Source organism: Anomaloglossus baeobatrachus, chromosome 1 (genome assembly GCF_048569485.1).
Source record: "Anomaloglossus baeobatrachus isolate aAnoBae1 chromosome 1, aAnoBae1.hap1, whole genome shotgun sequence".
Lineage (NCBI taxonomy): Eukaryota > Metazoa > Chordata > Amphibia > Anura > Aromobatidae > Anomaloglossus > Anomaloglossus baeobatrachus.
Window position 1 is genome coordinate 437,633,659 of NC_134353.1, and position 17,686 is coordinate 437,651,344.

Here is a 17,686-nt window from a genome sequence, read left to right on the forward strand (position 1 = left end):
GAATATGGGTTCATCCAAAAATTAGGGCCACCTCCACTTCAGAGACAAAGAATATTACAAGAGGGCACGCACTAGAATATAAAAGAAATAAAAAATAATTAAAATGAGACCAATTTAGCAGTGAGACCAGAAGTCGAGTACAGTACAAAGTCGGACAATGCATATACATATTGAGGACAAAAGGGTTTTAGAAATGGGGCAAAACTCGTGCATTCATTTATCCCAAATGGCTGCAGGGTTTTAAGAGTCCAAATCCATTTCATTTCGTGTTGCGCGAGAAGGCGGCTAACATTGCCCCCCCGAATATTCATTACTATTTGATCAATATCGCGTACCTTCAAAAGATTAGAACCAACATACACGGAAATTTAAACCGGGCCCTGATTTGTACATGGATAGAGCCATATACAGAACATAAATGCAAAAAGAAAAAGAAAAACTGTACAACGGCAATTTATGAAATTTGTATAAATTTATTTATTTATTTAAACAGTTCAGAATAGACATACATAAATATAATCAAAAGATTAAAATAGAACTTTGGTGAGAGGACCAGCAGGTGGCGCACTCAATCCACAGCTCAGTGACCAAAGGTAACTACCGTATTTTTCAGACCATAAGACGCACTTTTCCCCCAAATGTTGGGGGAAAGTGGGGGGGTGCGTCTTATGGTCTGACTATAGGGCTGCGGCCGGGAATGAGGGTGCTGAGGTTTAGCGAGCCATCGGGGGCACAAACAGGCTGTAGCAGCGCTTGCCATGACCACGTGGGCCCGCTCATTACATCATCCTGCCCATCATCTCTCAGCGCTGAAGCCGGCGTTCACAGGTGGGCGGGATGATGAGTGGGGGGTGCACGCATAGTAAACAGCCGGCAGTCATCACCCCTGGCAACTACAGCCTGGAGTGATCATGTGCGGCTGTATTCACTGCTCCCCGCGCATCATCATCAGCGCGGGGGGCAGTGAATAAGTACGGAATACTCACCGTTCCCCTGCAGCTTCGCGATGTCCTCCCGTCTGCTGGTCAGCTGATCTGTGTAGAGAGCGGTGAGCACAGCGATGACGTCATCGCTGTGCACGCTGCTAGTGACGCGGGTTAGCTGACCGGTAAACGGGAGGACGAGCGGTGCTGCAGGAAAGTGACCGTGACTGCTCCACACAGAACAGCGGCGCTGCTGCCGCCACAGACAGGGGAAGGAGCGATGAAAGATGAGTATAAACGTTTTTTTTTTTTTTTTGTGTGATACAGGATACAGGCCATATAGCAGGATAAGGGCATATACAAGGATGGCATTATATAGCAGTGGGGGTATATATCAGGATGGCAGGATATATCATATATCAGGATGGGGTATATAGCAGGATGGGGGTATATAGCAGGATAAGAGCATATACTAGGATGGGTGTATACAGCAGGATGGGTGTATATAGCAGGATGGGGGTATATAGCAGGATAAGGGCATATAAAAGGATGGCAGTATATATCAGGATGGCAGTATATAGCAGTGGGGGTATATATCAGGATGGCAGTATATAGCAGGATGGGGGTATATAGCAGGATGGGGGTATATAGCAGGATGGGGGTATATAGCAGGATGGGGATATATAGCATGATGCCAGTATATAGCAGGATAAGGGCATATACCAGGATGAGCTACATATACAAGGCAGGAGGATCATTACCAGAAATGGGGTACCTTAGTAGAGAATTTGGGGACATTACCCCCATAACAGTGTCAGCAGCCGATCCTCGCCCCATAACAGTGTGTCATGACCACATTTTTTGCTTAAAATTTTATTTTTCCATTTTCTTCCTCTAAAACCAGGGTGCGTCTTATGGTCCGGTGCGTCTTATAGTCCGAAAAATACGGTAGATAAAAAAAAAATTAAGAGAAGAATAGCTGCAGTAAAGCACTACACCGAGATTTCCACTGAATACCAAGTAAACAACTATATATAGCTAGCTGCCATGGTGCATAAAGCAAAGACAAAGTGTCCATACAGCAGCAAAGCATGTAATAACCAGGGAACACAAAGGTGAGTGTAATCACATCAGCAAAAAAACTCTCCATCAAGGAATGGGTGGATATATAATACCTGAGTCGTGGAGTGAGGATCCAAGAAACCCCGACCTATAGGTTTCGATGTTATGCTGCCTTCCGGGGGTGGCCTCATGCTCAGAAGGAGCGCCCTTTTATACCAAAATGCACCAATGGAAGAGCAGGAGAAAAATCCAATCAAAACGGCCCTTTTTTTAGCTGGTATTTTGTACTTGAAACACATCTCCCTAGTGATGTTCAAGGAGGTGTGTATGCTCAGTGACATTTACAATACCATGGTAACAACAGGACGCATTAACACAACACCTAGCGTCCCATTTTCCACCCTAGATGCAGACGTCATAAACAGAAGGGGGAACGTCACACTATCTTTACACTGATAGAAGCATCTGAGATCTTGCTCCTAGAGTGTGATCCCTCTCCCAATCCCCTAAATGCTGTGATCATTATTAGGGATGATCGAATACCAGAATATTCGCCTTCGCGAATATCCGACTAATAGGTCGCCGCTATACGAATATTCGATGCGCAATGTAAGTCTATGGGAAGCCAGAATGGTTGTTATTCGGGTGTTATTCGGGTTTCCCATAGACTTAGATTGTGCATCGAATATTCGCGAATAGTCGAATAGCGGCGACTTATTCGGCATGTATTCGCGAAGCCGAATATTTGTGGTATTCGATCATCCCTAATAATTATCAATTGTGGCATTTAGGGAGTTAAGCAGCCAGGTATGGTGCAGGGACTATTCCTAGCTTTGAGAGTTGGAGCTTGGCTCAGATAAGCCAAACTTCTGGCGGTGATTAAAGGGGCACAGCAACATTTTTTTCTGCAATTGCCAGGCTGTACCAGTACATCCAAGGCCTGGAAGACACAGACAGGCCGTACCCAGTATGTCCAAGGTCGGGAACGGGTTATTCGGTCTCAATCTGCTCCAAAATCCGATCTGGACGGATGCCACAGTTTGTCAGCTGTCGTATATAGCTATCAGCTGTCATATACAGTTGTCCACTGTGGCAATTTAGTGAAATTCCCTTGGGGGGCGCTAGTCACTTACTCCTTATCGCTGTTTTAAAACTGTGATGATGGTATGAGGCACCTTAACGAACCCTGTTTTAATGGGTATCGGCAGTCATTAAGAGTTAAAACCCTAGATGTGTTTTTGCTATCTGTAGTTGGTTGTACTTGTTAAGGAAATTTAAAGTATCAGTTTTAAAAATTGTTCTGATGTTTTGCAGGTAGAAGAAAAGATTAAACAAACACACAGAAAGTATTTGCTACAAGAGCAACTGAAGATCATAAAGAAAGAGCTTGGGCTGGAGAAAGAAGATAAAGACGCCATTGAAGAAAAGTTTCGAGAGAGGTTAAATGATCTTACAGTCCCAAAACATGTTATGGATGTCATTGATGAAGAGCTTGGTAAACTGGGATTACTTGACAACCATTCCTCTGAATTTAAGTGAGACTAATTCTGAAATTAGAATTGTTAGCTTTTTCTTTTTACAGTAACTAGCAAATAGTAATTTATAATCATTTAAAAATCCAGTGCTGGATGCGTCTCTATAGAAAAGATTAGTGATTATTCTTTTTCTATATACCGTATTTTTCGCTTTATAAGACGCACTTTTGTTCCCCCAAATTTTGGGGGAAAGTAGGGGGTGCGTCTTATAAGCCGAATATACGGGGGGGGGGGTGGGTATATATGTACACTGCAGCGTCCAGGGGAGGTGGGGGCAGCAGCTCTGGAGTGCAGGGGAACGCTGCGGGCTGCAGCCTTTGATCTCCTGCACCCGCTCATATAATATGCACAGCCGCTGTCCATCTCCAATGGTGCTGAAATCGCACGCAGTGAGGGGCTGGGGCAGCGGTGCATATTATATGAGCCTGCGCCCCCCTGTGATGGCACATGCCCACCCCTGTGTTAGATTTGGCCCCCAGGCTGCTGCTCATTCTAAAATAAAAAATCTTTACTTACCCCTGCAGCGTTTCTCCCCGTGTCCCTGCTTCCACTGTGATCAGGCAGGCAGAGAGCTCAGTCTGCTGTGCCGATCACATGACCACACTGAGAACCAGGAAGTGGAAGAACAGAAGCACGGAGCCAGACAGGAGGGAGCTCAGCGCTGGAGGAGATAAGGAAAGAGGGTTTTATTTTACTTTGGGCAGCAGCCTAGGGGCCATATCTGACACAGGGGGACTTGTGCGATCTGTATAGGGGCCATGGGCAGCACTATGGGGGCGATATCTAACACAGGGGGACTTGTGCGATCTATAGGGGCCATGGGCAGCACTATGGGGGCGATATCTAACACAGGGGGACTTGTGCGATCTATAGGGACCATGGGCAGCACTATGGGGGCGATATCTGACACAGGGGGACTTGTGCGATCTATATAGGGGCCATGGGCAGCACTATGGGGGCGATATCTGACACAGGGGGACTTGTGCGATCTATATAGGGGCCATGGGCAGCACTATGGGGGCGATATCTAACACAGGGGGACTTGTGCGATCTATATAGGGGCCATGGGCAGCACTATGGGGGCGATATCTAACACAGGGGGACTTGTGCGATCTATAGGGACCATGGGCAGCACTATGGGGGCGATATCTGACACAGGGGGACTTGTGCGATCTATATAGGGGCCATGGGCAGCACTATGGGGGCGATATCTGACACAGGGGGACTTGTGCGATCTATATAGGGGCCATGGGCAGCACTATGGGGGCGATATCTAACACAGGGGGACTTGTGCGATCTATATAGGGGCCATGGGCAGCACTATGGGGGCGATATCTAACACAGGGGGACTTGTGCGATCTATAGGGACCATGGGCAGCACTATGGGGGCGATATCTGACACAGGGGGACTTGTGCGATCTATATAGGGGCCATGGGCAGCACTATGGGGGCGATATCTAACACAGGGGGACTTGTGCGATCTATATAGGGGCCATGGGCAGCACTATGGGGGCGATATCTAACACAGGGGGACTTGTGCGATCTATAGGGGCCATGGGCAGCAGCATGGGGGCGTTATCTAACACGGGAACGTGTGCAATCCATAGGGGACCATAGGCAGCACAGGGGAACGTGTGCCATCACAAGGGGGCTATATTCAATATAAGGGGGCCATATCCAGATTAAGGGAGCTAATTTTAGGATGGGGGGCTATGAGGGACATATACCCTATATGATTTGTTAGAGGGACACTGGCATTATAAGATGGACCCCATTTAACATTAAAAAAAAAAAATTCTCTTTTCCTTCACCAAATTTGGGGGTGCGTCTTATAATCAGGTGCGTCTTATAAAGCGAAAAATACGGTAATGTAAAAATAATGTGAAACACTTTCAGTGAGGATGACTTAAGACACATAGTTTTGTTTGAAATGATGTTCACAAAATTTAAAGTGAGCAGAGCCTTTTTGTGAAGTATTTTTCTTTTTAGTGTAACAAGAAATTACTTGGATTGGTTAACATCAATTCCCTGGGGAAAGTACAGCCACGAGAATTTAGATCTGCGGAGAGCTGAGGAAGTATTGGAAGAAGATCACTATGGCATGGAAGATGTTAAGAAGAGAATTCTTGTAAGTCTCTATGGCAATTTAGAGGCATCTGCATGTAACGGCAGCAATGTATGCTAAAGGGGTTGTCTGAAGCCTAACTAAATTTAACTTTATTATGTAATGTAGAAAACTAACCACTTTTCTATATACCTAAATTAAAACTTGCCTACTGTTTCATCTCTATTCTAACTTTCATATAGCTATTATTTATTTATTTTATTTTTTTTTTTTAAATAAATCTTCCAATGTTGTTACTCTAAAGTCTCCCAGCATATGCACTGGTGATTCTCAAACAAAACAACAAGAGGTTGGTGCTTCAGTAACTGCCACAGCATGTTGCATTTTTATTAGGCTCTAAAGAGAAGTAGCAAGTTGGCAGAAGAGTGCTCCCTTGCCGACTCACCACTGACAACATGCTCACTGATTCCAACTTGTCATTTCTCTTTAGGCTATGTGCGCACTAGAAAAGTGATTTTTCTCAAGAAAATTTCTTGAGAAACTTCTGGGAGTTGAAGATTACCGCACCTGCGGTAAAAAAATGCGGGAAAAACACATGCGTTTTTCCCGCAGTTTTGCTGCATTTTTTTCGCTGGTTGGTCCCTGCGGTTTTTTTATGCTGTAACTGCAATAAATAATATAGATAATAGATAATCGATAGACAGACAGATAATGGATAGAGGGAAAGATGGATAGATAGATGAGAAAGACCTATATAATGTTCCACCCCCCTGCATATTCTAAGCTGGCACCCTTTAGTGACTTTCATGTGGCACTAAAGGGTGCCTAGCCTTGTATTTAGCCATAAAATAAATTTAAAAAAAAAACGACATGAGGTTCCCCCATCTTTTGTAGCCAGCTAGGGTAAAGCCGATGGCTGCAGCCTGCAGACCACAGCTGGCAGCTTCACCTTGGCTGGTAATCCAAAACAGAGGGCACCCCACGCTGTTATTTTACATTAAGTAAATAATTTAAAACAAAAAACGTGGGGTCCCCCCAAATTGGATCACCAGCCAAGGTAAAGCGGACAGCTGTGGTCTGGTATTCTCAGACTAGGGAGGTCCACTGTGATTGGACACTCCCCAGCCTAAAAATAGCAGGCCGCAGCCGCCCCAGAAGTGGCGCATCCATTAGACGTGCCACTCCTGGCGCTTTGCCCCAACTCATCCCGTTGCCCTGGTGCATTAGCAAACGAGGTAATATATGGGGTTGATGCCAGATGTGTAATGTCACCTGGCATCAAGCCCTGGGGTAAATGAGGTCAGGCGTCTATCAGATACCTGACATCACCAACCCAGTCAGTAAGAAATAAAAAATAGACGACAAAAAAAGTTTTATTTGAAAAAACACTCCCCACATTCCCTCTTTCACCAATTTATTGAAAAGAACAATCAATTCCACGTCCGACGTAATCCAATAAGGGGGGTCCCACGGCAATCCATACCATAGTCACTGTCCCAGTCAATGCAGAATGTTCCCCATTGGCTGGGAGAGCAATGCAGTGACCTGAGCTAACATTAATAGGTCAGCCCAGGTCACTGCAGGGAATGACTAGCGCTGACTTCAGGAGGTTAGATGAGATCATTACCTGCTGTGATCATCTCCTGTACTGCTGACATCAGCGCTGTCACTGACTTCTATGCCTGCCGTATTGTCAGCAGTATCGCGAGAGCCCATGACGTCACCGCTAGTGACAGTCTCGGGCCGCTCGCGAGACGGGCATAGACAGCAGTGACGTCAGGAGGCAGGAGATCATCACAGGAGGTAATTATCTCGTCTCACCTCCTGACAGCAGCGCTCTGCATCCCCGCGGCTGCACGCACTGCTGTGTCAGTGTCTGCCTGCGCTGCAGTGTGACAAGCAGCTGATACTGCGGGCAGACACTGACACACAGCAGTGCAGGCAGCGGCGGGGCTGGAGCGGGACACAGACTGCACGGCCACCTGGAGGTCACACGGAAGTGCTTCTGTGTGGCGTCCAGGGAGTGTGACGTGTGTGTTTACTCTGCTCCGCTTCCTCTTCCTGTCATAATGACATCACTTCCTGCAAAACCGCAGGCAGCGATTAGCATTACCGCAGGTAAACCGCGGCTATACCGCAGATCATTTGCTACCTGTGGTATACCCCCGGTATTTCGCGATTACATTACAGTGAATGGAGTGAAATACCGGGGGTATTCTGCAGGTACCTGCGGAAAAGAAGTGACATGCACATTTTCTCAAGAAAATCTTCAGAAAGAATTTTCTTGAGAAAAAAAACGCTGTGTGCGCACAGCTTTTTTTTTTTTTCCATAGGTTCTGCTGGGAATTGTCTGCAGAAAGATTTCAAACATTTCTCAAGAAATTTCCGCAGCAAAACCGCGGGTAAATCCGCGGGTAAAAACGGCTAGTGCGCACATAACCTTAGAGCTGATAAAGAACTGCAGGTTAGTGGGCAGTGAAAATAACACAATGACGTGCAGGAATAGTATACTGAGCTTGTGTTGGTATTTACAACCAGAGCAGATAAAAGCCTAGGGCCGTCCATAATGACTACCTGTTTTAGGGTAGGAACAGCCGCTGTGGAAATGACTAGAGTTGAGCGTGGTTCGTGGTTCTCCAGTTCGCGGTTCGAGTCATTTTGGGGGGGTGTTCTAGATCGAACTAGAACTCGAGCTTTTTGCTAAAAGCTCGATAGCTCGAGTTCCATTCGAGAACGGTTCTAGCAGCAAAAAGCCAAGCTAATTACTAGCTGGCTTTCCGCTGTAATAGCGTAAGTCACTCTAACTCACACTATTATGAAATTTCAGCGTATAGTGTGCGGGGACAGCGCATTCAGATCACTGCTGCTGGGATAATGGCGATCGCCATTTTTTTTTTTTCTGTTCTTCCTTCCCTAAGTGCGCGTGTAGTGGGGCGGGCCAGCATGTCAGCCAATCCCAGATACACACAGCTAAGTGGACTTTTTGCCAGAGAAGCAACGGCATGTGTCATAGGATGTCCATGTCACATGTCCCTGCATTATACATACGGGCATCTGCCCGTCAGGACGCCATTATCTGCCTTCTGCTTCTGGGTGACAGTCACCGCAGACTCATCGCCTGTCGCCGATCCTGCTGTGTACGCTCTACACACAGCGCTATACAGAATAGGGATAGCAGTTTCTTTCAGCCCTTTTAAGGGCTAATTACAGCTGGCTCAGAGCCATAGGTGACAGTCAGGTCCGTGGAAAAAGTTTTTAACAGCTACAGATAAGAGTGTCTGTCTAGCTAAGCTCAGGGACTTCATTGCTGCATTTCACCATTAGGAGGGATAGAAAGTGAGGCTTCCTTTCCTTTACACTGACCCACAACCCGGCCACTGTACTCTCCTGCCCTTTTTAGCAAAGCCATTTTAATTGCAGAGTACTGCCAGTTAGTGCCATCCAAAGAGTGGCTGCTGTCCTCCATTATTGTGGCACTTGTGCCAAGCAAGTCCCAGCACCTCTGCATTCTCCCCTCCTGCACATTTTAGCAAAGCCATTTTAATTGAAAAGAGTGCTGCCAGTTAGTGGCATCCTAAAAGTGGCTGTTGGACTTCATTAGTGTCCTACTGGTGCCAAGCTATTTCCAGCACCTCTGGATTGCACCCTCAAACTCATTGTTACTAAGCCACTATAATAGCAAACACTGAGGAAACTTAGTAGCATCCTAAAAGTGGCTGTTGGACTTCATTAGTGTCCCACTGGTGCCAAGCTATTTCCAGCACCTCTGCATTGCGCTTTCAAACTCATTTTTACCAAGCTATTAGAATAGCAAACTGTGCTGCCAGTTTAAGGGCCATAGTTGCATTGTCGGGGATAGTTATTGTTGTGTATTCTGCTGTCAATAAAGGTAGACCACCGCTGCAATCTACACCACCTTTCAATTTTTACTACCAGATTTTAAGTGCACAATCTTGTCTCAATCAAAATGAGTGGCAAAAAGACAGATGCTGGTGGAAAGGGGAACAGGTGTGTTGGAAAAGGAAAAAAAGTTTGTGTCCGTGGGGAAGGTGGCAAAGCTCCATTAACATCTGCTGAAGATAGGCCATCTACCAGCAAAAGTAAGATCTCTACTACTTTCCGTGGACAATCCGATGTGCTCCCTTTTTTACGGACACTAAGAACTGGAACAAAGGTAGATGTTGCCCAAAAAAAGAAAATGCTTGAATGGATCTCAAGTGGTCCAATGAGTGCCCTCTCCTCCACCTCAACTACCACATCCAAAAAACACCAGTCCTCTGAGTTGTCATCCAAATCACACTTGCTTTCTCCCAGCTCTCGTCTCCATCCGCCCTGCACAGTATGGTGGAACAGAGATGGCTGAGTCTGCAGAGCTGTTAAGTCACACTATAGAAAACCTATAATCAGGAGGATATTCATCCCAGGTGTACCTTTACCAAGGTCAAGTTCAGGAATACAACCAAACACTTTAAACTCAATTATTCCACGAACATAGTATATAAAATATTTTATTGATTAAAAACTATACACACATAATTAAAAAAGACAAAACATAGACCAAACAAATGAGGGGAAAGGCAGAGGTGAATGTAGAGGATGGCCAAAGGAGGCAATATCTCGGTCCTATTTCACTATAAATTCATCAATATTAAACATTATAGAACACTTACATGCAATGTAAAGTCAAAATAGACCAGTAATGGGATACACCAAAACACGTAGTAAGTAAGATATATATAGTGCAAGGAGATCAAGGTACAGAACAATAACTGGCAGCATGTATATGTCAACAATTGGTATATAAAGTATCACTCTTACAATCGATATAGAAATTAATTAAACCCATGATAGCAAAAAAATAGACTGTTTAATAAGTCTCTGTATCAAGGATCAAATAGAGTACATAAACATAACATCATACATGAATCATGAAGTAGTAACAAATAGCACCAGTTGGTGCAGACTGCAATAAATAATAGCATGCATCTGTCATTAAATCATGTATAGAGAGCAATCCCTCAATTGATGCATAGCATGATTAACCATCTGATTATATCACAAAGTAAGTAAGATGTTAATGGATCTCTATATCAGAAATCAAAAACCGCACTAGTATAACAGTGCAGAGACATAACAGCATGCATAATACATAAAGTATTCAGCAAATAGCAGCAATTGAACCAGTATAATCGTATCAAAAATATTGCTCAAGCCATATCCAAGAAATGATAGCCCACCCTCACCAACACTCCAACGACCGTTTCGCTACCGCTTCGTCAGGGAGTGAGGTGGGGAGGCTCGTGGATGCTTTAAATACCTGTATGGCAGCTGTATCTAATGAAAATCCAGGAGACACCATGTTTACCGGGCGGCGCGGATCACGCATGCGCAAAGCCCCACCTCCGTGCCCGGAAGTCCACCCACGTACACCAAGGGCGACACTGTCGCCGTTGATGACGCAAGTAAGACGACCACGCACGGACTGCGGCCGCACAGTGTCATCCACCGCCATCTTGGTAAAGGTATAATAGACATGTCATTGTAAGACAGATATCCAAAAAAAGGGGAATAAAGACGTAGTATATAAGGCAATGTTTATTATCAGCCTATCTGTCATATATACATTTCCCCCTCCAAGATGATTAATAGTATAAGATGACCATCAAAAGGCACATAGATTATAATAATGCCTGCACGAATATAAGGAATGGATTCATATATAGACCCATACCATTAATAATATAGAGTATCAATATTCCAAGTGCAAGGAATAAATAAATATCAACATATGAATCCATAACTACATATCCAATAATATACATACAAACCCGGATTTATTGAGCCTAAATGAAGTCGGATCGACCAAATCACATATATAATGCCCAATTCACTTTTTAGTTATCTCAAAAGATCAGATAATAGTAAAGAACCACAAACCCCACCCACCCACAAGCAGAGAGCTCTATGGAAGGTGGAAATAAAGAAGCGTAAGGGCTATACCTAGTACAATACAACAAATATGTAAAAATGGTGAAGGCGATGAGACAAAGAGAGACCAAACCTTCCCAAAAGTATATATATGGATGGAAAGAGCAATGCTATAAAAAACTTGAAAAACCCCACTGGTCATTAAGACCCCTTGGTTTCATGCACTTCAGGAGTGTAATCCACCTACATTCCAGCTGACTAAGTTTTTTGGAAAAATCTCCTCTCCTATTACCTGGATAAAGTCGATCTATCCCACTGAACCTCAGTAGATGTGACTGTCCTGGGTGAAAATCCCTAAAATGTCGGGCAAGGGGTTTAAGTTTTGCAATCGCAAACACCTGATCCGCTGGAACCTTCTCTGCTGCCCTTATATCTCGAATATGTTCCTGTATACGAACCCGAAATTCTCTTGTAGTCATACCCACGTATTGTAGGTTGCATGGGCATTTTGCCACATAAATGACCATTGATGTCCTACAATTGATAAAGTGCAAAATTTTGTATTCTCGTTCGTTGTTGGAGTCTGAGAATATACTAGTCTTAGAGATATAATGGCAAGCAGTACAGCTCCCACAGGGCCAGCAACCCCATTTAGGGCCTTTGGAACCAAATAGGAAGTTGGATGGGGAGGGTGTATGATGACTGTGCACCAATAAATCCCTAAGGGTTTTTCCCTGTTTAGCAACAAAATAAGGTTTTTCTGTAACAAAATCAGTTAACGATGGATCTTCTCTAAGAATAGGCCATGACTTAGTTATCGCACTAGTAAGCTCTCGCCATCTAGATTGATAATTAGAGATAAAACGAGTAATGTCCTTCGATTCTTTGTTCTTCTTGGAATATAGTAACGAATGTCTTCCAATATTTTTAGAGGCTTGATAGGCATTGTTGATGTTGTCCATACGGTAACCACGTTGTGAGAATCTCTTTTTAAGCTCTTCTGCTTGGAGCTCGAAATCTTCATCCCTGTCACAAATCCGTCTAGTTCGAATAAATTGTCCCTTAGAGATAGCTCGAATGACATGAGAGGGGTGGGCAGATCGTGCATGTAAGAGAGAATTCACACTAGTGTCCTTACGAAACACGGTGGTGTGGAGATGACCCTCTGCATCGGCTGTAATATGTAGATCCAGAAAGTCGATAGCAGTTTGACTGACGTGATGTGATAACTTGATGTTCCAAGAGTTCATATTTAGATGGAGAAGAAATTGGTCCAGGAGTGATCTCGTGCCCTGCCAAATAAATAGCACGTCATCAATATATCGAATCCATAATATGACCGACGCACAAAAGTCATCATTATTTTGGATGAATTCTCTTTCCCATAGTCCCAAGAAGAGATTGGCGTAACATGGGGCGCAAGCCGCCCCCATTGCCACGCCCCTCTTCTGTAGGTAAAACCTATCCTTGAACACAAAATAATTGTGTAATAACACAAAATTCATCAAGGATAAGAGGAATTCCACCATTTTAGAATCCAAATCTCGGCCACAGAGAAAGACTTCCAATGCTGACAGACCTAGATTGTGACTGATACATGTGTATAAAGATTCTACATCACAAGTGACTAGAAACATGTTGGGAGTCTCATATGTATCCCCTCCAATCTTTGAAGAACTTCCGTGGAATCACGTACATACGAAGGCAATTCCATAAAGATTGGTTTGAGGAAGTGATCTAAAAGTCTAGAGATGGGTTCCAAAAGACCCCCATTTCCAGACACAATCGGTCTGCCCGGGGGGTTATGCAGATCTTTATGCACTTTGGGCAGAAGGTATAATGTTGGCACTGAGGGACTCTTGATCTTCAAACCTTCCCATGTTTTCTTGGGGAGGATACCATCTTCATATGCCTCATCTAATATCCTTCCCAACTCTGTTTGAAATGTTAGGGTCGGATCTTTTTGTAATTTCTGATAACATAAGGGATCTCCCAACTGCCTAAACACTTCCTTCTCATAAAGTTCGTCTGGCCACACCACAATATTACCCCGCTTGTCCGCTGGCTTGAAAATAACCCCCCTCATCCTCCTAAGTTCCCCCAGGGCTTGTCTCTGCTCCTTAGTTAGGTTATCATATGGTCTGTGACCAGGAATTCTAAAGATCTCTCCCACAACCATCTTTACAAAAACCTCAATGGAGGCACTCATGGAGAGAGGTGGAAAGAAAGAGCTTTTTTTGTTCAAACATTCCGGGAATTTACCTGGCTGTGTTTCCATTTGTTCCAACAGAAGCTCCTCTAAAATCTGTAGGGCCTCCAATTCTTTCTCTGTTGAAAAAGAATGGTGAGATGACTTATTCTGATGATATTTTTTCAGAAGTAGTTTTCTGGCAAACAAGAAGGTATCTTTGATCTCAGTAAAGTGGTCAAAGGTTGCCATGGGACTAAAACCCAGACCCAAAGAGAGGACAGAAATTTGGGCCGAAGAGAGGACAATATCGGATAGATTAATCACCTTAAGAGATCCTCCATCAACAGGTTCAGTCTCCCGATTTGGTGGCTTCTTATCTCTTTTCTTGGCCTTGGTCCGGGTATAATACCCCGATGTCTGAGCCGTGACGTCATATGTCCTACTACTATCAGATTCATAAGAGGTGTCGCTTGTTACTGTTGATAGCGATGTTAGGCTAGGTTCACACACTGCGTTTTTTTGACGCTGCGTTTTTGTGCGGTTTTTGCGGCAAAAAACGCACAAACGCGGCAAAAAACGTGCGCGTTTTGCCGCGATTTGGTGCGTTTTTTGCTGCGTTTTGCTGCGTTTTTGCTCACTGCGTCTTTATGCGTTTTTTATCAGTGAACAAAAAAAAAAGGTCTGATGTCATTTCCTTCTTCAATATGTTCTTCATTCTCATAATGTATGCAGGAGAGCAGACAGCTGCAGAACTACAAGTCTCAGCATACTCCATCCAATAGTGCATGCAGGAGAGCAGACAGCAGCTGCAGAACTACAAGGCTCAGCATGCTCCATCCAGGACTGTATGCTGGAGGGAGAGTCAGGGGGAGCAGACCTACAAGGCTTAGCATCCTCCATCCAATAGTGTATGCAGGAGAGCAGACAGCAGCTGCAGAACTGCAAGGCTCAGCATCCTCCATCCAATAGTGTATGCAGGAGAGCAGACAGCAGCTGTCGAACTACAAGGCTCAGCATCCTCCTTCCAGGACTGTATGCAGGATTTCTTTGCCCCCCCCCCCCAAAAAAAAATGACGTGGGCTTCGCCATATTTTTGTATGCTAGCCGGGTATAGCAGGCAGGTACGGGCTGCCCCCAACCCCCAGCTGCCTATTTGTACCTGGCTAGGAACCAAAAATATAGAGAAGCCCTTTTTTTTAATTATTTCATGAATTTCATGAAATAATTAAAAAAAAAAATGACGTGAGCTTTGCCTAATTTTTGTGTCCAGCCGGGTACAACTAGGCAGCTGGGGATTGGAATCCACAGTGCAGGGTGCCCATGCTTTCTGGGCACCCTCGCTGTGAATTGCAGTCCCGCAGCCACCCCAGAAAATGGCGCTTTCATAGAAGCGCCATCTTCTGGCGCTGTATCCAACTCTTCCAGCTGCCCTGATGCCGGGTGGCTCGCTGGGTAATAATGGGGTTAGGGCTAGCTGTATAGCTGGCCCTAAGCCCGAAATTCATGGTGTCACGCCAATATTAGACATGGCCACCATGAATTTCTAGTAAAGATAAAAAAAAAAAACACAACACACAGAAAAATATTTTTATTAGAAATAAAACACAACACAATTAGTGACTCCATCTTTATTGAAATAAAGAACCCCCCTCCGCAGTAATCCTGGGTCAAGGGTCCCGCGCCGTCCAATCCGGATCCAATATCATCTGATCGGTTTGCTGGAAGGCAAAGCGATCAGATGATGTGTCAGGTTCTAGGGGCTGAAGCACATCACACTTCAGCTGATTGTATAAAAGACGTTTATACAATCAGCTGAAGCATCGGTGCAAAAAAAAAAAAAAAAAAAAATACTCACTTATGTGCTGATTACCGGCAGCTCCTGCAGCGATGGGGAGGGAGTCTGATCCCGTCCGATCGCTGCAGCAGCTGCCGGTAATCAGGGATGAAGTCTCCTGACGGCAGGATCAGCTGATAGCCAGCCGGGCGCCCGCGTCACCGCGATACTTACGATCACCTGATGCGTCAGGAGACTGCATCAGGTGATCCATCGCCAGGTCCTGCATCCTGCAGGCATACGTACCCGGGGAGACTGCACACTGCCGGAGCGGCGATACCGTGACAGAATCTGGGAGCGGACATGGCACCGGGACCCTGCAGACAGGTGAGTATAACTTTTTTTTTTTTCTACTGTTCACTTTTGATTGCCGCTTCCATCTCCCGCCCAGACATGGTGCCGCACGGCAGCATACATGCACAGGACGGGAGGTGGACGCGGCGGTGACGGTACCGGGAGGATTCACGCTTCTGTGTTTACTGACAGAAGGAATCCTCTTCCTGTACACGTCACTTTACTACCCACCTCCTGCGTTTATAGCTGCGTTTTTGGTCTTAGAAACGCACCAAAACGCACCAAAACGCAGCTATATTTGCAATTTGCGTTTCTCATTGCGTCTTTCAACATCCCATTGCACTCAATGGATGAAAAGTGCAGTGAAAAACGCGGGAATAATTGACATGCTGCGTTTTTGTGGCACCACAAAAACGCAGCTGAAAAAAAACAGATGTGTGCGGACAGCAAAAATGAAAACTCATAGACTTTGCTGGGGAAGCAAAGTCCTGCAGTTTTGAGGCCAAAAACGCACCCGAAAAACGCGCAAAAACGCCGCGAAAAACGCACTGTGCGCACATAGCCTTACTCTACCAATAGGAGATCGACTTTTCCATTTATACACTTGATTCTGTTGGTAGTCACGTGTATCCCTTAAAAATTTATTAGCCTTGCTGGATTGGATATTGCCCTCAAATTTAGAGAGGGCTGTATCTAAATCCTGCTGGAAAATTCGCATTTGTTCTTCAGTCAGTTTGGTTTTAATTTTTGCCTGGAGGGTCTGAATTTTCTCCTCCACTAAAATTAGGTTTTTCTTATCTACTTCAATAAGAATATCTAGGAAAGTAAATGAGCATATGTCACAAGCTTCTTCCCACCTTTTAGTCAATGGAGCTTCCTCCATGGGGAATGAGGGGAAAGTTTGTATGCGTAAACCCCTGGGTATAAATTTACGTTGTACATATTGCTCTAGTGTAGTTTTGTTCCACCATATTTTAGTTTGTTTCATAATTAGCTCTCTTAAGCTCGGTTTGTCTTTCAAAATCTCATCACCATCACCATTAACAACACCACCATCTTTAAAAACAGTGGATAGTTTAGATAGCCAATTGCTATCCCGAATCTTAAAGTCCATAACGGGGTTTCTCCTAGAAAACACAAACAGAAAACATATAATCAGGAGGATATTCATCCCAGGTGTACCTTTACCAAGGTGAAGTTCAGGAATACAACCAAACACTTTAAACTCAATTATTCCATGAACATAGTATATAAAATATTTTATTGATTAAAAACTATGCACACATAATTAAAAAAGACAAAACATAGACCAAACAAATGAGGGGAAAGGCAGAGGTGAATGTAGAGGATGGCCAAAGGAGGCAATATCTCGGTCCTATTTCACTATAAATTCATCAATATTAAACATTATAGAACACTTACATGCAATGTAAAGTCAAAATAGACCAGTAATGGGATACACCAAAACACGTAAATTTATCCTTGATACACAGACTTATTAAACAGTCTATTTTTTTGCTATCATGGGTTTAATTAATTTCTATATCAATTGTAAGAGTGATACTTTATATACCAATTGTTGACATATACATGCTGCCAGTTATTGTTCTGTACCTTGATCTCCTTGCACTATATATATCTTACTTACTACGTGTTTTGGTGTATCCCATTACTGGTCTATTTTGACTTTACATTGCATGTAAGTGTTCTATAATGTTTAATATTGATGAATTTATAGTGAAATAGGACCGAGATATTGCCTCCTTTGGCCATCCTCTACATTCACCTCTGCCTTTCCCCTCATTTGTTTGGTCTATGTTTTGTCTTTTTTAATTATGTGTGTATAGTTTTTAA

The 17,686-nt window shown here is 44.2% G+C and overlaps 1 protein-coding gene across 2 annotated transcripts in view; it reads left to right on the forward strand.

Annotated features, from left to right (window-relative positions):
* LONP1 (lon peptidase 1, mitochondrial) overlaps positions 1 to 17,686 on the forward strand; it is an 829,185-nt gene that overhangs the window by 249,584 nt on the left and 561,915 nt on the right. The window contains exons 8-9 of one of the 2 annotated variants that reach the window (XM_075352644.1): positions 3,300 to 3,520; positions 5,510 to 5,648. In XM_075352644.1, coding sequence (XP_075208759.1) covers positions 3,300 to 3,520; positions 5,510 to 5,648 — 360 coding nt within the window. The remainder of the gene's footprint in view (positions 1 to 3,299; positions 3,521 to 5,509; positions 5,649 to 17,686) is intronic. The other variant, XM_075352645.1, reaches the window with a different exon arrangement.